The sequence below is a fragment of the Telmatherina bonti genome, assembly GCF_933228915.1.
Source record: "Telmatherina bonti genome assembly, chromosome: 11".
NCBI lineage: Eukaryota > Metazoa > Chordata > Actinopteri > Atheriniformes > Telmatherinidae > Telmatherina > Telmatherina bonti.
Genome location: NC_136629.1, coordinates 30,711,966 through 30,734,569, shown reverse-complemented (window position 1 = coordinate 30,734,569; position 22,604 = coordinate 30,711,966). Strand labels below are relative to the sequence as shown.

The 22,604-nt window shown below is 38.1% G+C and overlaps 1 protein-coding gene across 1 annotated transcript; it reads right to left on the bottom strand.

Moving 5' to 3' along the window:
* Positions 1 to 1,427: 1,427 nt before the first annotated feature.
* Positions 1,428 to 22,287, bottom strand: LOC306762174 (coiled-coil domain-containing protein 6-like). The gene is made up of 9 exons (XM_079248588.1): positions 21,997 to 22,287; positions 20,554 to 20,703; positions 17,808 to 17,936; positions 17,205 to 17,308; positions 13,874 to 14,034; positions 12,343 to 12,499; positions 10,614 to 10,714; positions 9,622 to 9,743; positions 1,428 to 3,295 (listed from the first exon to the last, which is right to left on the bottom strand). The coding sequence occupies exons 1-9, from the start codon at positions 22,249 to 22,251 to the stop codon at positions 3,077 to 3,079; spliced, it is 1,398 nt and encodes a 465-aa protein (XP_079104714.1). The 5' UTR covers positions 22,252 to 22,287; the 3' UTR covers positions 1,428 to 3,076.
* Positions 22,288 to 22,604: the final 317 nt, after the last annotated feature.

The window sequence follows — 22,604 nt, the reverse complement described above, 5'->3', positions numbered from 1 at the left end:
AAATCTCTTCACTCCTGTCAAGATTCTGTATCAAAGTAAAGTTTAAGTTTTACAAACTGCTTCATCTCATTCTGCAACATACATTATTTTATATGCAGAATAGTAAAGCAGGAAGTTCACACAAAAGATTCGGGTGTGTATACATAAGTCAAGTGAAAATACTCAGGAGTTGTGCTTTCCTTCTCTTACTGATCCTGATACTGCAGCATCAGATGTTTGGAAGTTAATGATGTTCAAAGCAGCTGACCGATATAACTACTGGCCTAAAGAAAAGGTGTTCTAAAAATCCATATATTTTTTAGTGTTCTCTGGGATAAAAGAGTCTAAAACCTTGCTACATCAAGTATAACTTGACTTTATGTAGTTTACATTATAAAACGCAAGCATATAACATCAAACAGTTTGTGCAAACTTTCGAAAACAAAGTCCATAAAATTTTGTGACGCCCCTCTAGGATGTTTGGTGAGCATAAACTGGCAAGATATGGTATTTCTTCACCAATTCTGCCAGCTATTAATGCAATCTACAGTGCAACTAATGAAAAAGATTGCAGGTGATGTGTGCTTATCACAGCGTTAGGCATTTACATTCACTAACACATATGCCATGCAGCCATGAGCAGATCTATTAATACATAAACATATCTGTATACAAAGGACTACAACTTAATCTAATAAATGCCTTTCTTTTACCCATGAACTGTTATGGGCATCTGATTAAGAACAAAACACAGATGTGATCATCATGTTCCAACCTGAAGTTTAGAAAATTTGCTTTTGTCTCGTACTTTTGGGACACCCGAGAAGCAGCAGCCTGCTGTTCTTTTCCGTAAGAGGCTTGGCAGGTGCACGCACACTCAGCCACCCTGCAGTCTGGATAAATCTCTCAGTTCAGCTACCTAGCTCCACAGAGCTGTAGAGGTTAAAGGTCACTTCAGTACCCTGCACAGCCACGCCGAGACTCCAGCCGAGATTCTTGCTTGGATTAGGTCCGGTTGCCGAGAGAACGCTGCAACACAGCAGGAAACCAAAGGATACACTTTGGTCGTAAAAGAACTCTCAGCAAGTCTTTGTACAAAGATGTACTAATGTCACACTTAGCGTGAGGAGTGTTTTGATTCTGCTGAGTTTGTACCGAATGAATGTGTGAATGGGCTACAGTTACCTGCATTCACCTAATGGAAGCCTAATGTGTTTCACAGGGCGTCATCTTTGTCCTCCTTCCCTCCCACCTGCTGTTATTGCACCCGCATTACAAAGGTTTACCATGTTAAATGATCCTGGAATGATTGATTTATGGAATCCACTCCTCCGGCGGCGAGCCAGCTAGAACTGGTTAAAACCATGTCGACTAAGTGAAAATTAAGATACTGGCACAGTCAAGATTAAGCGGAACTGCTGTGAGAGAACATCACATGACCTGCTTGTGTAACAGGGCGACTGATTCTGCACTTCACTTAACTTCACTTTCTAGTAAGCAGAATGGAGGGAAATACCGATCTGCTTATCACTTTAATGGATATTTTCCTGGGAGAAAAAAAAAATCTTTAAAAAAAATATATATGAGCAGTCGCATGTGTATATACAAGATATTTATATCAATTGTGAGCAATGAAGGCAAGGTGAAACCCAGGCTTCCTTGTTTTACAGCAGTTTCCTTTCATGCTAGACACTAATCTTGCAGAGGCACGTGTAGTATCTCTGAATGTAATATGAATTAATCATTTTTTGTACCATTTCAGATTGAGATCTATGATGGTTTATGTTTATTTAAGGCACAAACATTTTCCATCAACTACCATAAAGTTTTGGTAGGATGCCATTTTCACAATGAAACATTTCTGTATAGCTGAATACACCAGACACTAACCTGTACAGATGTTAAAATCTGTTCAATTAAACCGGTGTATCAAATCACACGTTTTAATAGAACAATTCCAACAAATGGATTGTCTTCAAGGTTTGTTGTACATCACTGTAGTCGTCACATAGCAAATGAAAAGCAACTGTTGTGCATAAAACCGAGGATTAAAAGCAGGAGTCATCATCTCAACAGCTTTAATCATACATAGAAATTTAGTTCGACAGTACCATTCAATTAGAATGTTTTAGCAGTATGTATATTTAGTGTAAAGAGCTTTTTTTTTTCCTTTTTTTATTTTTTTGCTTTGTCTGATGAGTATCCATTAGGATGATAGAAGCTTTCAGAAATACACCAGAGATCAGAGAAGAGACCGAGTACATGACTTAAGTTGGAACACCTCAGACTATATTTTATAAACACCCCAAAAGGCGACATTTATCTGTGGTTTATGTACCAGTGTCCATCCTCGTCGATGCTTTTTTTTTTCCTTTTTCCTTTTATCTGAGGAGCATAACAGCCTTGAATGTTCTCAAAAACAAAAAGAACCGTGCCGCAAGCTCCGTTTCATCAATGCCCTAAAAAAGAAACTCCAAGTGGTCTTCTAAGACACTTTCTGATCACCTAATCAAAGCCACGATAAACTTGAGGTCATGGTTAAATGTTGACACTGCTTAAAAGACAGAGTGAGCTGGAGTGGAGGACATTGCTGCTATCGAGTGTCATATTAGAGGCATGAAAAGAATTGACCATCAGTTTTTCTATCCAAACATCCATTCATTGATTCAAAATATCCAACCTATCATAAAACACCACCATGAAACATACTGACTGTGCTGTTTGTGCTATCTTAGAAGCGCCACAACAACAATTCCAACCAGCTAAAGTCCCAAGCAAAGGGAAAAATATTGTACAAGACAGAAGGTGGAACAAATAATTATCCTACAAATCCCAGAAGCAATTATTTTTAAGTCCATCCATTCCTTTTAAGAGTAGGTAAGTAACGCCACATGTGAATTTGGCAGGCGGCTACCTTCACCAAGGCGGAGTTGCCATCTTGTTTCTTTTCCCTCTAAAACTTTTGAAGCTGCGTCTTTTGTGGACTTTAAGAGACAGAAACTTCACTTCCAGAGCTGGTAATGATGGAAGTTGCTGCGGTAGCATCGTTGCATTCCGTGGACGCACTCATGCGCAAAAACAGAGACTGTGTGTGGCGTTAAGGCTGGGAGGGAGGCTGCTGTGGTGGTGGTGGTGGTGCTGCTGCTGCTGCGTGCTGTGACATGGCTGCCGGAGAGGACATGGACTGGACCATGGGCTGAGCTGGTGGGGGGAGTGGAGGCTGAGCCTGCTGGGCCCCTGAGTGCGTGTTGGGAGAAGGTGGAGGCGTTGGACGTTTGAATTTGTCAGGGCTGGTGCTTCTTCTCGGGGAGGGCCTCTGTTTTAGAGACAAAAAGAAAATAAACACATAAGTACCATGTATAGTATATGTAAAAAATTAAATGACAGAATTTGAGATATTTTATCTAGAAAGGATGACAAACTGAAGAGAGGATTCTGCAAAGATCTATGTCTAAAAGATCTTGAAGCTAAAATGTATTGAGACTGTAAAGACAGAGGTGAATGTAGCAAAAACACTCAAGGAAAGCAAGAGCACACGTGGCTGAGTTAGTAGTCCCAGTCACGTTTTACCCACTGAGCCACTAGTCATGGCCCGACAACCGCTATTCTAGTCAAATGAACTGAATAAAAGAAAAAAGCGGTTTAGAGGGGGGGAAAATAATCTGTCTGAGGTTCTCAACTCTCAGCCCCAGTTTAATTCCTGGGTGGGCTGAAAGGTGATGAAAAGATGTGGCCTAAACCATCAACATGAAATAAGAGAAAATAAGTGGATGCTGGAAATGAGAGAGAAGAAACTAGATCAGGGCTATACTTTAGTACCAAATACTAGGCGAAACAAAGCTGAAGGAATGGGATTTAGAATTACTCAGCATGAATTATTTCAGTTTCATGTTCCATCGCTGCATTTACAACACGAGCGCTGCTTTTTCTCTGGAGTTTAGTGACTTTTAAACCATTTACTGAAGAAAAAAGTGCAAACTACATTGAAGTAGTCAGATTAAACTGATTTCACGCTGAACTAGGTCAACAATTTAAAAATATCTAACAAATTTAGAGAAATCTTAGTAGGTTATTAACTGGTTAATACTGTTTCCAGATTCGGTTAAGACTTGAATCACAGTGACCATGTGAGAAAGCAGTGTCAAGCAGATATTTCCCAACTCAGGAGCAGTGAGTATGTTGCAAACAACTAGGACAACCAGGAGAAGGAACTTGTTGTCCTTTACATTATATATATTTAGAAATATGATTTTAAAAATATGAAATGGTAGAAAATACTCAGTATAAAACTGTCAGGTGTGACATTTACAACTACCTAACCTAACAATGAGAAAGTCCTTCTGATGCTGCTGTAAGAACCCAAACAAGGAACGGCTGAGTGGACAAAAAACATCTAAGGTTGTGTTAAAGTGTCTGGTACTGAAACATCGGCAAAACATTATTATTATTATTATTATTATGGCTGTGTGGACTGAGGAGGGGCCGTTGTGGTTTTGAAGGTCCCACTGCTGACATGCTGTGGGACACTGCTACTGCAGAGGAGCGCTGTTGCAAAATGGGAGAGATGTTACTGGTCTTAAAAAATGTTTAAGTTGCTGAGAAGGAGGCTTTTCCAACCTGTCACTAACTTCAACACTGGGGTTGTCAGTGTATTTGCTGACACACTGATTGTTTATGACAGAATGCTTCAATGGAACATGACCCTAAAACTAGATATTAATAAACACAGACAATATGTTAATAAAGACTTACGTAAATAACGTGTGCTGATTATGTTATCAGCATCTTAGAGAGAAGATTAATGCGCAGCTGATAAGACCTTGGGACGATGAACTCTGGCAAGTTTTCCTATTATCAGTGTAAGAGAACAATAATATCTAAGAAAAATATCCACTGCTTTTCATCGAGGGAACTACCACAGTGGACTTTCATCACGTAAAGATATGAACAGTCAATGATGAGGGGAAACAATCAGCTTCATTAAAATCATATATTGGATTCAGACAGCTTGACTATTTGTAGCATAAGAATTCAAATTCATTCAAACTTGCTGAATATACTGAAAACGAGTCATATCTGTGCTTCTATGGATACTTCCAGTTTCTGCTCATTTATTGCGCACACATTCTGTTAATGTAAAGTTTTTACTGAAGAGTAAAAAGTCTGTACATGCAATAGATAAAAGATAAGGATTTTTCCTTGCACAAGAAAAAAAATTATAAAATGCAATTATTTTTATAATTTAAAAACTGCTTTACAAGAAAAGAAAGATTTAGCTGGATCTTAATTAATTAATCTTTGTAGGTATGCCTGATTATGGAAAAAAAGAAATTTGCCCAGATGCAAGCCAGAACCGGACCTGCTGTGGGGGTTTGGTTTTTCCATGTTAACATACTATGTAGAAATTTCTCAAGTCTGGTTTGAGCTTTAATAAATATATTACAGTGAATATAGATATATATTTTTTTATTTTAATTTTTATAGTCCATAAAAGCATTCATATGCCAGTGAGGGATCAGCCAACAGCAGCTTTGCACAGTCTGGGTGTGAAGCAGAGGTGAACATTCCCCGTTGTAGCTGGAAGGGGCTGGGACTGAAATTAGCACCCGTAGTGTGAAAAGCATAGTACTTTTCACGACAGAGGTGCCCATTTCAGCACACCGGGCCTCCTGTGACTTCTCAGGGACAGAGGAGGAGCCTATGACACACTGCTGCTCACTCAGATGAGTAAACACAATAAATGCTTTCATGCAATCCTCCATAAGCAAAGATGTAAGGATGAGGTCAACATTGGGGAGGACACACATTGGAAACCTGACAGATCTCTTAATAGTTTGAAAAGGAATAGATCATGAATTAACAACACAGTAAAACATTCATTAATATATTCTATTCTAAAAGGATGTTTGTAAAGATGAATGAAAACTAATTGTGAATGGAAAAAAAATGATTTGATCTAATTCTTTAACGGCATCCTTAATCCTCCAGTTGTGTAGATTAATATGGGAATATTGATCCAAATTTGAGGGAATATTTTCTGGATACATTCTATTTTTCTCGTATCATATGCCTGAGTGAACAGATGAAGGCAGAACTGCTGCCCTTCCATATTTCTAATAACTAGTGTGTGAAGGTAAACAAAGACAGAATGGGTGTAATAAACTAAAACTTAAAAACTCCTGTGTAGTTTTCTGTCAGAAATAAAAGTTGGATCGGTCTTTACAGTCCTGCAATCAATCATTTGTGTACTGTGTAATTTTTGTCAGATTCAAATGTGCTGTGCCACACAAAAGGTTAAAAAACGCTGCACGATGCAAAAGGGCTTAAATGTGCTTTCCTCCAGTCGTTTGCAGCAAAAACATTGCTTGCAAACTGACTTCTTGTCCAGTAATGCTGGGCGGACACTGTGCGATTTTAGAAATCTGACTGTCGGGGAAATGCTCCCACTGCACGACCGGGTTTGTCCCTCGTACTCTATTTGACCCTACGACATGTGTACTCATACTGTACGACTGCTGTCAGCCACGATTATTGACAACCACAACTACTTGTCGGTGTCAGTCAGCGTGTGACGGCACGGCATGCTCGAGTGTGAACAACAAAAAACAAAGGTTCCTAGTTCCTATGACAACCACAGCGTGCCTGACAACAAGATGGCGAGCAGGCAGCAAGTTGTTGCAGTTGTGTGCACTGTCTTGTGCGCTGAAGCAAAATAAAAAAAGAAAACCTCGTGTTCTCTCCATAGCTCTACTAATCTCTCTTCTAGCAGCTGTGTCCACCACACACGTCTGAAGTTGGGGTTGCCCGCCATTGTTTAAAGCTCCACCAGTGTCTTCTGTGCAGGTGCGAAAGTAGAATCATGACGTAACACCACTCACACTGTACGAGTGACGGCAAAATTTTCTGACATGCCAGAAGTTTGATTGGGAGGTCGCAGCATCATCGTTAGAACGTAGCAGCAATGAATCCTTCCTCGTGAGTGTTCTCACACTGTACGGCTTACGACCTCCCGACCAGACATCCCGACGCTACGATGTTTCCCCGATGTGTGGTCTGCGACAGCAAAATCGTGGTGAAATTCCCTCAAAATCGCACAGTGTCTGCCCGGCATAACTCAACCTTTTCCTGATGGACATGACAAACAGCAACATGGTTAGGTCTGTTTTGAGTCATTGTTGACTGGAGCCCAGTTTTGAGCCTGCGGATGACACAAACACCTCTCAGCCTCAGAGGTTGAAAAAGGGACTACCAAAAGCAACCTGACCAAGTTTCCACTTGCATAAATAGTCTACGTACCTCTACAACCAATCCACAAACAATCCCTGCTGCCTATGTGCTGTTGCTAAGTGAGTAGTTCAGGCAAACTATAGAAAGATGCACTGGACTGCTCAACTCTAACTGCTGTATCAATCTCTACTCAGATGTGTCTCCTAACTTTTTCAGTAAGCAAGTCCTCCTGGTTAATTAACTCAATTTAAAGAATTTCCCTCTGTATTGGTCCTTGGCACTACTACATGTGCTTCAGCTTCAGCTTGAGGAAAGTCCAAAGGAATAAAAAGCTTATAGACTGAAACACAGCCATTGCCTCCTCAGAGTTTTATAACGTTGCTGTCTTTTGGGGCTTCAATGAGGTCCTAACAACCTGGACAGCCCCCATGCCAACAAAAGACATATGCAGGCATTCAAGCTCACAAAATCACTGGTAAGGCAAGGATGAGACCCAAACCTGTTTTGCCTTTGCTAAACTGCCCTAACAGGCTATTAGCAGAGTATCTGAGGCCCCTCAAACCATTTCTTGCAAGCTAGCCAGCACTGACCCACAGTATGTGATGCTTTGTCCACAGTTACAGTGTTTTATTGCAGTACTTGGTGCATTCTTTACCCATCCTGTTTCTGCATGGATTACCTTAAACTTCCCTAAATGAGACAAAGAACTGAAAAGATGGGTGACCTAATTCAGAGTCTGATCCAAACAGAGGCTAAGAAAGCGTTCTGTATTATCAAATTATGACAGTGATTTCCACAATGAACTTAAAAGTACTAATGGCTGCTCTTGTTTTGTCAGTGCCTGTGTACTAGAAGTACTTCTCAGCCATATTAGTTGTCTCGTCATAAGCTTGACACTGAAAACCTTGCCCTGGTAAGCTTCCTTTTACTACTCCAGCAGGGTTGTTTCCTGTTGTTTTAGAAACATAGTGCAAACCAATGAACTCTTCATGGGGCTTCAGGTCATTGTCAATACAACACTTTCAAATATTTCTTGCACTTCCCATAAATGTTTTGCAATCCATCCATGATAACTCCATTCTAAGGAACTGTTCGTCTCCATATTTCACCACAACACTCTTGCTCTATTTAGATGGAATTTAATTCTGAATCTGTGGACTGATGTACTTTTTTTTTTTTTTTTTTGACTCTGCAACTATTTGGCTAAAAGGACGTCATCCTCACTGTTTCCCCGTATATACCTTCTCATGCCAAGTATTTGATTGCAAAATTTTCCCCGACATTGCCTGTTGTCAGCTTGTTGATTTTCCAAAGCTCGGGACAACTGTGCATTTACATGGTAATTTTCTGATGCAGTAACACTGACAGCATGACTTGGTATTAATTGCCTATTTTCACATGGTTTACAGTTTTCAATAGCTTCCTTTTCTCCCCAACTTTTTTAATCCAGAAGTGATAAAGGCAGGTTCTGGCTAATTTACAGCAAACAGTGAGAATTAGTTGAAGTAAACTCTCATATGATAAAAAACATAACCCCCCCTCCTTCTGCACAGGATAAATAATAATATAGCCAGGGAAAGTCATGTACCAGTGCTCTAGGAAAGAGGAAAAGAGAATTCTGTTCGACATAATGTGAGTGTCAATGAAATTTGGGTGTGGCTGATGTTGCTCTGTACTCTGTCCTTTGACTCCAGTGTCTGTGAGCTGTCTGTCCCTGCTCTGAAAACTAAAGGAAGACTGTAATAATGTGAAGAAAAGAAAAAAAAAAGAAAGAAGAAAAAAAAGAAGAAAAAAAAAGAAACAAGCCTGCACTTGCTACACACAAGCAATCTCATGTTCCCCTGGTTTGTGAAACACATCTGGTTATATCATTCAACAGCCGTTATCTGAAAACTAAAAACTTCTTTCAATGATACATTTTGCCGATATCAGAGTTTTTGTGATAATTTTGGGGTAAACTTTATCAAAACAGGAGACATTACAAAACCCTAAACTCTGGGGATCTGTATTCTAAAGTCTGTAAAATCTACTTAGGAATAAGAATAATGAGGAAAAAGAAAAACAACTAAAACTTAGCTAGATTTCATCACAGTTTCACACAGGCTGTTCCACGCTAACTTATTGTGGACTGTGTTATAAGTGGATGTTAGGCATTTATTTCAATACAGTAACAAAGTAATTAGCTGTAAAAAAAACTAACAAAGCAACACCCATTTAAAATCCCCATGAAAATGTTGAGACCAGAGATGCTCTGGACAGCAGCAAGTTTGCTCTTTTAGTGGCCCTTCCCTGAGAAGATGATAGCTCGTTTCATCTGTCAAATCTCATCTGCTTTCTAATCTTTTGTTAATTCAAAAATCTCCTTGGGAAAAATAGAGTAGCCTTTTAATGAAGGTACGAATATGTTTAACGTACTGCAACGGCATGAGAGGAGCTTCCATGGATGTGCAGGGCGGGGGTGTTGTAGTGGGAAATGGCAGCTCTGGACAAGGTAGCTGGAGGGGTGAAGCCAACTGTGTGAGTTCCATATGAGAGACCTGTAGCAGAAAGGGACATTTAGATAAGAGGCACAGTTTAGCTGAAGTTTAAAACACAGCTTTGGTTTTTACATTGTTTCACCTACAACCGCTCAAGCCAACAAAACCTTTTGAACGAGAATAGTACAGCTTAAATTGGTCACGTTTATCTTTGCCATGTATTTGTATTATATACACATTTTATTCACACTTGTTTTATTTAAGCCTTATTTAAGAAAGAATCTATACTGGATTTTGGTGAAATTTAAGGTTTATTTTTTTTGTTTGTTTCTCTGCTCTGTTACTAAGAGTTTGTGTGATTATACAGGATGTTACTGTATACGCAATATAAAGGTTGCTAAGTGATGAAGATACACAGACAATGATCCCCTTTACTATCATAAGATAACGTGTGCAACCATGCTGGGGAGATCGCTGTGCACAAAATTATATGAACCTTTATTATTACACTGGATTGTTTTTCAAAATTAGGTGTCTTGCAGTTAAGATTGTTCCTCTAATAACCCTCACATGTATATCTGTATGTAAATCTTTTTACTACTGTTCAAATTTAAACATATGTATGTGTGTTGGTTTTGGGAACGCAACTCGAACTGTCATCCGACAAGGCTTCCTTCTTAAATCTAACAAAAGGTCAACATGCTGCAAGTTGAAGTAAACAGATACGGGATCAACAGTTTCAATTTCCGTCCAAGATCCATGACTAATCGAAAGCTCAAGAGTAAGTAAACATCTGAATTAGCAGGATAGTTTACTTCTAAATGAAGCTTCAGAAGAAATAAAAATAATGTCACCTTTGAAATAAAGATAAAGCTCATATCAAGTTCTATCAATAAATATCAAAGGTGCTTTTCATTTTGTTATACCTACCAGGTGATATGGGTCGGCTGGAGCTGGGGGAGGGAGTGTAGGGAATGGGGCTAGACACAGTCCTGGCACGCAAACCCTGTGCAGACATTTCGTTGAAGTACCTGTAGAGATTAGATTATGTATTATGAAGATTCAGCTCATTTTAATCCAAACATATTCCTTCATGGAGTTACACAGATAACACGCCCGACAGTGTTGCAACGGACATCTGTTCAACATGTGAAATGCTTTTCTCAACTTGAATGTCAGAAGTGCTTTATTTAGTGGTAGGACACAAACAGCAAATTAAATTTCCAACCCTCTGGGGAGCAGATTATGTAGCCGACACCCAAGTGTGGGTGGAAGAATTCGGTTTGTAAAGACAGCTTAAAATAGTACGAACCTACAAAAGAGTGTTTTCTGATATTTTTGACCTTTTGATATGAGGTTCACATGGATACTTTCTGCCTCCAGGAAAGAGCTACATCCTTAAACTATGACATAAGCTTTTCTTTCTTTTGTTACAACTGTCAGTGTCATAAATGGCAGCATGTGACCTAGAGCATGAAGTCATTCTCTGTATCAGCATATCATGTTTGTGACTTTGTGACATGACTTAAAATGTGCAGCACTGGACATCCAAACTCAATACATAACACAAAAGCAGAACCTTAAACGAGTTCACACGAGGGAGTTTTAAAGTTAAGTGTCATACTGGGGACTGCACAACTAAGCTCACTTGCCATTTTTAAGAGACAGCACACTAATGCAGTAAAACGAAACCCACTAAAAGGAAATTCAGATTAAATATTTTTAAAATTGTAAATGTAAAATTTTCAGAGAATGCTTACATAAAAAGACTTTATACATTCACAACATTCATATATGTTAGATATTACACATTGTACAGCATGACACCATAACTAGTCACAAGTATCAGACAAAAAATAAACTAAAAAACCTGCACAGAGTTAAAGACCCATAACAATTGTCTAACCATAAAATATGGATTTAGATCATGCTGCTGGATAATCAGAAAAATTAAGATTTTTTTGGGAGTTTTTGCAACAGAAAAATCCTGGAGCAACAAACTCAAAGCTCCATCTTGATTTCAAAACAAAGCAGGGCACCATCTGGGCACAACTTGTGTGCTTGAGCTATTAAAGTAATGATTGCCAGAAGTAGAAGGAATCCCACAAAGTACCACAACATCCTTTGTTTACACACAAAAGACAATCTATGGCTTAAGAGAGCCCAATAGTTCATTTCCTTTTTACTTGCATCACAAAAAGACTTTGTGTTAATCGACTAAAAAAAGAAAAAAGACAGCAGTTTAGATTTAAACTATACGATGTGAAGACCATGTCTTGCTTCCAACCAACAGGCATGTCAAAACAGAAACTATGTTTGTTTGGTAGAAACAAAGAAAGCTGACAGAACAAAAAGCCTACAGGAAGAGCAATTACTGTCACTCTGTCACTGAAGTATACATTCCTGTTGTGTTTTTGCAATTTATAATTCTGTTACTATTTATTTAACTGGCAATGTTGGCAATCTACCAGGCTGATGGAGCATTTCCAGATACTCTATATCATGAAGCTGAAGTACGTATGTGAAACTTTTTTTTTTTTTTTTTTTAAAACCAACATTTGTCTCCCATCATCTGTTATTGATGACACAGTTCTGTGCTTGAGTTTGGAGCTACCAGAACCTCAGGGTGATATATCTTGCACATTGCTGCATACCCTACCTCTCATCATCCATCTCCAGACTGGATTCACTCTCTGACAGTTGCCTGCACAAGGCCTCCCGGCGCTCCATTTCTCTCTGAAGTTTTCTCTGCAACCGGATGTTCTCCTCCCTCATCTGTCGCTCCTCCTCTATGTATTGGGCGCGCTTCTCTGTGTCTTCATGGGCACAGACAGATGATATTTAGTCAGTGTAATATTATTGCTATCATCTCTATGAAGAACAACAACTGCACATGTATAGTGTCACAACTGTTGCACTTGCAAAACAGAAAATAAAAGGCTTTTATCTGAAAACTGATACAACTCAGATATGCTAGTTTTTGTGTGATAAAATGCCCCAGATTACATGACCCAGCTTCTCAAATCATGTTTTAAAAGGTTGGACTGACATCTCCCCCTAGTGGCAACAAAGCACTGACACTGATATTTAATACCACCTCTGGAGAAGAGTGTAAAAATCAGTTTATCATTTTTTATCTAGTTTGTACCTAGCAAAAAAAATATGATTTTTACAATCTTAATAGAATTATTAAATTTTTTCCAAATCATACTTGGTTTAATAGAATCTATCATAAAAGCTAGGTTGTCACTGTGCATGTCAATGAGTTCATAAAGCAGTGACTTTGAGATTTGCACACACTTTCACCACATCCTGCTTTCACAAACTAGGCTCTACAGGTAGACCTCGCCAACTGAGGTAAAATATGAAGAGAAAGTAACACTGACTAGTGATGTGGGAGATTGTTATTGTGTATCTAAAATTAGTTGTGCATCAAAATGAGCACCCAGATACACAAAGACCTAATTCAGTAAATAGTTCATTGTGTATATCAGTTTATTCACATAAAAATAAATAAAAAAAATAAAACAGTAAAACAGACACTAAAATTACTACAACAGATCCATCTTGAGGTTAACCAACATTTACAAGTTGTGAGGCCATCAAACATGGGAACTGCAAGTAGGTGTATACCCAATCTTTTATTGCCTAACAGGAATTTAACTATTAAAACTGATCCTCAAAAAGGTCAACACCTCACTCAACAACCAAGCTTTAATACTAATGTTAGATTGATGTTATCACACCAAAACATTTTGAAAAGTTTTAGAGCCTTAACTATCATATGACTGGCAGTGAACACAGCTCGTGGACATAATTAATTTCTTAATACAATCAATTTGAGATGGACCTCCAAGCACTCAGCTGAAATAAAGATGGAATATTTTGTACTTACAACTTCATTGTCTAGTTTTAACCACCAGATAGATAATTCTTTGCAACCTGTCTTTAGATGCTATGTGATGAGTGTAGAAACCAGAACGTCAAAGCTGTAAGCTGTGTCAGTGTAAGGCAAGATGATATCCTGTTCTGCCTGGCCTAACTTAGACAACACAGGTATTGAGTGAATGATCTCTTCTTATCTATAGATCAGTTTTACCAATCACATTCTTGATCAACACTTAAGGTTATTTGCCCATTAAGATCCTAAAAAGTCTTTGGATCATGTGACAAGATGAGCAGACACTTACGCTGAAGTTCAGTGGTGCGCAGGCTTTTTTTAAGTCTCTCCACTTCATTCTTTAGGAAGCGGATATGCCGCATCATGTTCTCGGGTGAGTCTATCTCCATGGAAACATCTCTTGGAGACGGAGGAGCTGATACAGGCTGGTCCAACTTCTCCTGAAGGATTCTAGTGTAGAAAAACAACCAATTAGTGTTAATGCTGTTGAAATAATAAACTATACTATGTTTTTAAAGCAGTGCCCTTTTCAGACCCTATATAGTACATAAACAGCATGTAACATGTAGCAGACAGCCTGGACTAAAGGAAATAATTTACTTTAAAAAACAATTCTACTTTTATTATACATATCTACTTTCAAGATATAAAGTCTAATAAGTTAAATGTGAAGTCTTGTAAATTCTAAGCTTTTATACAAATATTGCTATTGCTAAATAAAAGCAAGCAATGACTAAATATATTGTGATGACAACATGTCAACTTTGAACTCATCACAGCAAAGCACTGTATGGTGCCTAAAAAAAAGAAAACGGTTTAACACTTAATTAGCTCTGTACAGAATTCTCTGATATTTATGAAAACTAAAGTTCATTGAGCTATCTTTTCATAAGACATTGATGGTAACCAGCTCTCGCTGTCATACTTTAACAGCATCACTGACTGCCATGTGGATGTTTGTTGGTAAAATCAGGCCATGAAGATAAGGATCTCTGTTGCTTTGAAGACAATGATAAAAAAAAAACAAAAAAAAAAAACAAAACCCTGAAGCTTATTTCTGTAAGTTGTTTTTTTTCCAGACAACAACTGGCATATTAAGCCATGAGTTCCAGAAGATGGCGAGGGCAGACAACACTACCTGGTGCTTGTTTGGTTTGATGTTGGCATGATGACCACTAACAAAAACTACTGTTAGCAAGTCAATGAGTCTGGAGACCTGTGCTGCATAACCTCAATCATCATCATTTCTCCAATTCCCTGCTGTGACGGGGATGTCATGGAAGGGTTGTTATGGAGGTCCCTGGCCACAAAAAGCAGGTAGGCTAACTGGAACCTACAGTAGCTATTTCCTCATGGGGATCCTCCGAGCAACAGGCTATGTCTACTCAATCTGCCGGGTCGTTGGCTTTTGATAAGTTGGCCCTTGCATTGGAGCCATTTGGCTATGGAGTAGATCTGGGCCTACTCTGAGTCATGGCCGTTCCAGTGGCATCACAGTGGTGTTGTTATGGGTGAGTTGGCCCCTTGGTGTGAAAAGATTCCTGGCATATCATTTCCTCATGGTGTGCCAAACCAGACGTTCAATCATTTCATTTTTTTAAAAAATTTATTATTATTAGTTGGTTAAAGAGACAGAATATGATTATAGAGTTTTACTATGCAACATGGGATTGAGTTGTGTGTTCTGTATGTGTGTATGAATGATTACGTGTATCCATATATCTGTATTCCTTGTTGTTTTAATATATGTAAAGCACTTTCATGTGGAAAAGGAGATAAACAAATTTTCATTTGATTTAATTACAGTAGCTATTTGAAAAATAAATTGAGGTTTGAAACTTTGGCTTGAATAAAAACACTCTGCTTTGGCTGAGCAGAAATATATTTTTTTAATTAATCAAAAAGTCATGAATGCTTAAACTGATGCCAGTTTGCATTGATTTTTACAAAACGAGATTTTGGCTTTGAAATTAAAACAAGATTTGAATAAGGACAAAATGAAAATGTAGTGAAGCTTTTAAAGAGCAGTGTTACAGCACCACAGGTAGTACAAGAGCCAGAATACAGGAATCACTTTACTGATACCGACATGTTACTTTAAGTGTGTAAAGCTTTTTTTAAAAAAAAAAAAAAAAAAAAAAAAAAAAAAGAAAGGAAAAAAAGTGGCTACAGCTAAGAATAGCTAAAAACCTAGATACTGCAATGAAAAACTGGCAATGGAAACTTGAATAAAAAAAAATAAAAAAAAATAAAAATTAAAGATTGCTAAAGTTTTTACATCTCATAAGGTGGGTTTTCAGGAGTGTCAATATAGAACTATATCGCAAAAGTGTAATAGAAAATGTAATTTAAATGTAATTTATTCGCATTACACATCACCCTACGTGGGTAAAGGGGGTTGTTTTATCAGATTATACCCAGTCAAGATGGCAGAGCACAAACTGACCAAATCCTTCTTAAAAAATAGAAAAATATTACCACCATCCTTGAAAGCAAACAACAGCAAAATGCAGTTTTAAAAAGAATTAGAAAGGGAAATGAGGGAAGATGGCTTCAAAAAGTTGAGCCAAATCCTCCACCACAAGTGAAAACCCTGACATAAACTGCAATTCTTGTAAAATCTTGTCACACGAGCAATATTTTATTACAATAGCGGCTTCATGGTAAAACACAATTCAATAGACTTGTAAATGACAATCATTAACTGGTTTATTAAAAAAACTTTTATATGAAAATTACCTCTAAACAAACAATAGTGTAAAATTTCTTTGGTTTTAAAGCTTTTATTTGTCAAAACAATCTGCCTTTTAAGAGCATTATTTTTGTTATAAAGCAGCAGTTTGATTCGGTTTTTTTTTTTTAAATTTCTACTTAAATATAAAATGTAATAAAATCAAATATTTGTAACAAGAAGGATTCAAATTTCTGTATTAATTAGGTAAAAGTTATTATGCAGCAGGATAATGTCAAAGGCGTGTGAAGCGCTTCCTTTTAAACAGACAGAACAATATCTGATGTGACTTTTTGCCGTAAGCTCTGTTTTCCTGCTGAAGCAGCCAAAAAGCAGGATTACAATCACAGCTCTAGGTTGCAAGGGTAGAAGTGATAATTCAAGAGAAAATAAAGATAATGGTGTCAAACTCATATTTGTTGTTAATTTAAAGTTCAACATATTTACTTAAAATTCCTGTTATGACACATTAGCAGCAGGAGAATAAGTTTACATCTAATCAATAACGAGAGAAATATAAAAAGGCAATTTAAAACTTAAATTTTAAAATAAAAATATTTTAAAGTAGTATTTCCATAAAATTGTTCCAGAATGCCATGAACTGGTTTTCATCCAGTGCTTGCTTGCTTCCTCATGTGGGGATGTCAGAAGACACCTGCTCAGGTGAGTCCAGCAGCATATTTAACTTTTTAAATGTGTGATAAAATAATTATTTTCCTTAAAGCTGTAATAATGCTTCAACGTGCCCAGCTCCATTTTAATAGAGTCTATAACAAAAGAGCTTTAAGAGTCTGTAAGCACTACTGACCCCCCAAATTACTTTTGGGATCAATCAAGCGCAGATATGGACATGGTATAAAACAGCCGATACATTATTATACTTTCACACCTCTTCTCAGCCTCCAGTTTGTCCATTCGTTTCCACAGTCTGTTGACCAGGGCTTCTTGTTCCTGCTCTAATGTGTTCTCAAGGTCGATTTTCTCCCGCCGCAACTAGGAAATAAAAGAAAAAGCACAGAATGACGCTCAGAAACAGAAAAACCTTGATGTTGCCAAGCATTTGAAAGATCTCAAAAACTCACTGTAGCTCAGCTCAAAACCAAAATTTCCCTTACAGAGTTACAGCTTCGATGCTGGCATGTGTATGTGACAGTTACAGAGAGAAAAAACAGAGATTTGGCAGAGATTTATTTAATTTCCAGTCGAAATTGAGTTTTTTTTTTTTTATTGTTAAATGCCACTTTGTTATACCTGCACATGGGGGGGGGATGCACAGTTGCAATACACAAGCATTAATCCCACAAATAAATGAGTCTTGCTTTAGGTTTCTCATAACAGCTAGACAGAACAAGGAAGGCCTGACTGCAATAAAAACAATGTGTTCTTTCCATGTAACATTCAGTGGGAAAAGTGAGGCACAGTAAAGTTGTGGTGACATACTAGGGTCGGGGTGTACTTACTAAATGCAGCATAATCCTACCAAGTAGCTTACCTGTTCCAGGGTTAGCTGCTTTGAGATGGTTTCATTCTCCATTTTCTTGATCTTTTTCATGAGTTTATTAACCTGGAACTCCTGCTCTTGCTCCAAGTGCTGCTCCAACTCTGCTTTCTCATGCTGGAGCTGGGATTGAAAAGGAATGAAGAGAAGAACATAGCCAGATGTGAATTAAACAGATGAAAAAGAAGGAAAATGAGCAAAAGCACATAAAAGCTGGAGAAAAAGGAAATATCTGATGATCATAATGTAAAAAACGCTGGCTTCAGGACACAATCAGTTTACAGATTGAGAATAAATATCCAACAGGAAACCAAAAGATTTTTAAAACTGAATTCAGAGTTAAATTCAGAGTCCCAGTAAAACAGACCATATAAAATGATGATCTGGCAACCAAAGCATTTTCTGGCAGCCCACCAGCAGAAAAAGGGTGCGGTTCAGTACTGTATAAAATGGGACATCTCTGTGATGGATTATATAAGTGATTACTCATTATGGAAAAAGGGATGTGAATTCATTTATAGGAAAAAGCTGGAAAAGGAAAAACCATTTCCATTAGGCTACCGAAAGGAACTTCCGAGTACATTCAGGGTGAGTGCTCTGTAGTTTTCTGTCAAAAAAAAAAAAAAAAAAAGGAAGAAAAATAAATAAATTCATTTTACTAACCAAATTGAGAGTTATTATAATTAATCACACAACAACTTTGGTTTTAATAGTCCCACCCCACACACTATGTGGTGTGCGCCATCTATAATGTTTTACACAGAATCAGGCTTTAATCCTGCTTGTAGCACATTTTGATGCTTGTGGGACGTTGCATGCACTCTCTCTGTTATGAAATACACCACATGTAATATGCTTAACAGCAAAAATTTTAAACTGGCTATTATTTCCTAACAGTGAACGGAACAATATGCCCAGTTAAAGCTACAGTTTCTCAACACCCAAGACAAATGTGAACTTGGTGTCTCAGACTACAGCTGATGAGATTTCTCTTCTAGTTCTTTAAAGACAGACTTTAAAATGTCCTTGTTCTGGTCTACATTAGACTATGAAAATACATTTAATCAGTTTTAGCTTATTGACACATTGCGGAGGTATCACATTCCCTTTGGGTTATTTTGTCCTTCAAGCAGATAATGCTTGTAAGCTAAACCTGAACACTGGAGATGTCCGCATGAGGGCTGAAAATTAAAGTGCTTAAACCAGCCGTTATCAGTTCAACAATCTGCAACCAGGGGTTGTAGGAAAAAGAAAAGTTGGGATAATTTCGGATATAAATCATACTTGGTAAGTATGGATGTAAATTGAGTAGTTTCATATCTTCTCAAGTATTAAGCAATGATATATAGTAAAGTTCTCTGTTATGCCTGCTCCTAGAAGTAGTATTTATATACATGACTCCCAAACCTCAGGAAAACTTCATAATTCATGAACTCTAATGTCTCATATCAAATCTTTTATTCAAACCAATGTTCACAACTGAACTTGGCAAAGTGGAAAAAGGATATATGACAGAGACATGAGAAGAGCAGGCATCAAACTGTAGCACAGAATTTATTAAAATTATTTGTGACTTTCAATAAAAAAGATTTAAAAAAAAAAAAAGACCCTTACTGCCATATTATAACAGGTATTTTTCATCTATTATTCTATTGGAAAACCTTTTAGATTGCAGTTTGCACATTAATGGTTTACTAAGTTAAATATGCAACATAGACAAACTTGCAAAAACCTCAACCGCTATATTGATAAGACACTTATCACAATGCCAAACTCTTCTGGGCATGTGTATACTCACGGGAATTGTGTAAGTTGTCTCGTTTATCATCTGGCACATAATGGGAACAAAACGCTTGATACAATATATTTTGTCTAAGAAAATGACCTGCTCTCTCTCCAAGAAGGCAAGGATATACTAGAAATTTAAATAGCATTTAAAATGGAGAAATAAATTAAATAGACAGTAGTTCATTAAATAAAAATAGAAAAAAACTAACAGTATCCTTTTAAAGCTACTGAAAGCTACAACCACATGTTAAACAAAAACATGTTCTTCACAGGAGCTTTTACACAGCCAGTAAAATAAATGGAAATTTACCTAATTCTGCATCAACACAGTAATGCATGGCAATGTCATTAGAATATAGGCCATTTGTCAGCAAAAAGTCTTCAGGTGAGAAGCAGATACAAATCTGCTTTATGTTCAGTGACAAGCTAAAAAAAACAAAACAACAAAAGCCAAGTATGATCTTAAGCAGGGTCTGCTGAAACATGCACATATTCATTGAAACTGATATTGGCAAACCACTATTCAACCAACATCCATGTGAATCAGTTGGCTTTTGTTGCATTTGTTATATAGTTCATAAAATAAAATACAAAAATGGACAGAATCAAATATCAGAAAGAAAGGAGGAAAGGAATTTGGGAAACAGCTGCAGTGAAGTCATCCTGAACCTTTCCAGCCTTCAGGCCAGTACCAGCCCAGTTGATGATAATGAGCTTGCTTCTCCATAGTCATTCACTGGACTGTGTGAATGGACACGCAAAAGAGAATCATGCTAAGCATGTGTGGAATATTTTACTGGCACCTGAGCATTAAAATGATGAAATGGTCATTTGGTTTATGAATAAGACTTCACACGGGACAATAGTTCAAATGAATGTTAAGATAGTTTCCATTGTGCCACAGAAACACCTCTGACATATTTTTTTATTTGCATTGTTCCCCAATACTCACTTGCATGAGCTTCCTTGAAAGTTCATTGGTGAGAAATTCTTCCTCCTTCTCATAGTTGACTGCCAAAGTTTCTTTCTCCTTCTGAAGAGCCTGGATCTTCTTGAACAAGGTGTTACTGATAAATTCTTCCTCTTGTTCTGCTCTTGCTTGCTGTAAGACAGAAACAGAGACAACAGTTTACGAAACATCAGCAAAAGACTGTCTTTACAGTCTGGCACAGAAAAATATGCTCACTTCTATCCAGATTAAACTGAAACAATCTATCAACGAGTGTAAGCACACATACACCATTCAGAATATGCTGCAGTGAAGTATACAAGCCAAAGAGGAAGCATAATTTTTCCAAATGACTCAAGAAGACATGGCAGTTCACGCTGAGTTATGGTGAAGGGAAGAGTGAAGCATGGGAGCACAAGAAAAAATGTTGGGACAGCCACTGGGGCTAGCATTACAGCATGATGATACATCTGTCCTTGCATGCCTCACTCTCCAGCTCACATTCCTCACTCAACTTAAGGCTAATTTCTGTTAAACAAGCACTTGAAATATTTTACTTTTCAAGAATAATAATAGAATTATAACATAGTTGTGCTTCATACATTAGAGCAGTGTTTCTCAAATCCAGTCATCAGGCCCCCCTGCCCTGCATGTTTTATAGGCAACCCTACCTTAACACACCTGAATGAAATAAAGGGCTCGTTAACAGGAACTTGATAAGGAAATCCAATAATCTGACTCAGGTACTTTGGAGGAGAAACATGTCTAAAACATACAGGGCATGGGGGCCTGAGGATTGGATTTGAGAAACACTGCATTAGAGGTAGGGTGGACAGGGTGTAGGGAGGTCGACTTGCCAATGTTAAGAGCGTGGCATTTCACTAAGTTGGCCTCCATACAGTCCTCTCCATCCATCCAACAGATCGGTTACACATTTTTATATAGCTGGGGCTAAATAACCAAGCATAAAGACATATGACGCGTCAGCTAAGCTATTTATTTCCACTAAGTTACCGTATCCTTGTTGATCCAACGTGGTGACAATATCTAGCAGTTACTAATCAAGTGACCAAATACTAAACACCAAGGTGGGAACTTGCATAACAGTGTGTCCATTTCATGAGTTATCGTTTAGCTAACGAAGATTAGCAACGCAAAACAAAGCAAAGCAAACTAGCTGGCTATCACGATGGCTGGCTGCCCGACCACCTGGCAAACGCTACCCTGCTGGCTAATTTAGCAACACATCCAGCAAGCTAGTAGCATCAGAGGTAGCAAATAAGCAAAAACGGGTGTTCATTTACAAATGTTACAATACAACACGGTAAATGCGTTTACATTAATTGCATTTAAACAAAATTAATCAAAGCTAACGCAGAGACAAATGCAGTATAGTCTGAAGCGTGGGTAAGGCATCCAGCTAGTTAGCTTGCTAACGCTACTCACAATGGTGACGCTAGCTTTGCGGAGGTCCCGGTTCTCCTCCTGCAGGGCTTTGCACTTCAGCTTAAACGTCTCCAGCTCAATTTTCAGAACTTTGTTCTCTTGTTGTAACGAGGCGAGGCGGTTTGTCAGCTCCTCCAAACGGAACTGGGAAATGACTATGCTTGGTTTGCCAGAATTTGAAGCGGAGGACGACATCGGGGTGGCGGAACTGCTCCCCGCTCCGTCTGTGTCGCTCTCACTCGCGCTGTCCGCCATGGTTGTGTGACGGTGAGGTGAGTCGGGAAGACGACGGCAGCTACAGCGTTTAGTTTCAGGAGCGCACGCAGCAGAATGGTACGCTGCGTGACCTTGCTCCCACGCGACGACATAGCGCCTCCACTAGGATGTCTCCAGCACTGCATAATGCATACACCAGCGATGAAAAATGATGCTGAAATTTTTAATAAATCCTAACTAAGTTACTCAGGGGCGCCGCCAGGAATTTTGGGCCCTATGAAAGACAATGGCATAGACCCCACCACTTGATTGCAAGTTTTAGATTTTTGTTTTTGCTTCAATTGCTTCAAGCTGACAAAAAAAAAAAAAAAAAAAAAGCTTTTCATGGGCCC

Coding starts and splice junctions, on each gene's coding strand:
- LOC306762174 (XM_079248588.1), bottom strand. CDS start 22,251: ATGGCGGACAGCGCGAGTGAGAGCGACACAGACGGAGCGGGGAGCAGT. Junction 17,309..17,807: donor AGCAGCTAACCCTGGAACAG/GTAAGCTACTTG, acceptor TTTATTTCCTAG/TTGCGGCGGGAGAAAATCGA. Junction 10,715..12,342: donor CTGGAGATGGATGATGAGAG/GTAGGGTATGCA, acceptor TAATCTCTACAG/GTACTTCAACGAAATGTCTG.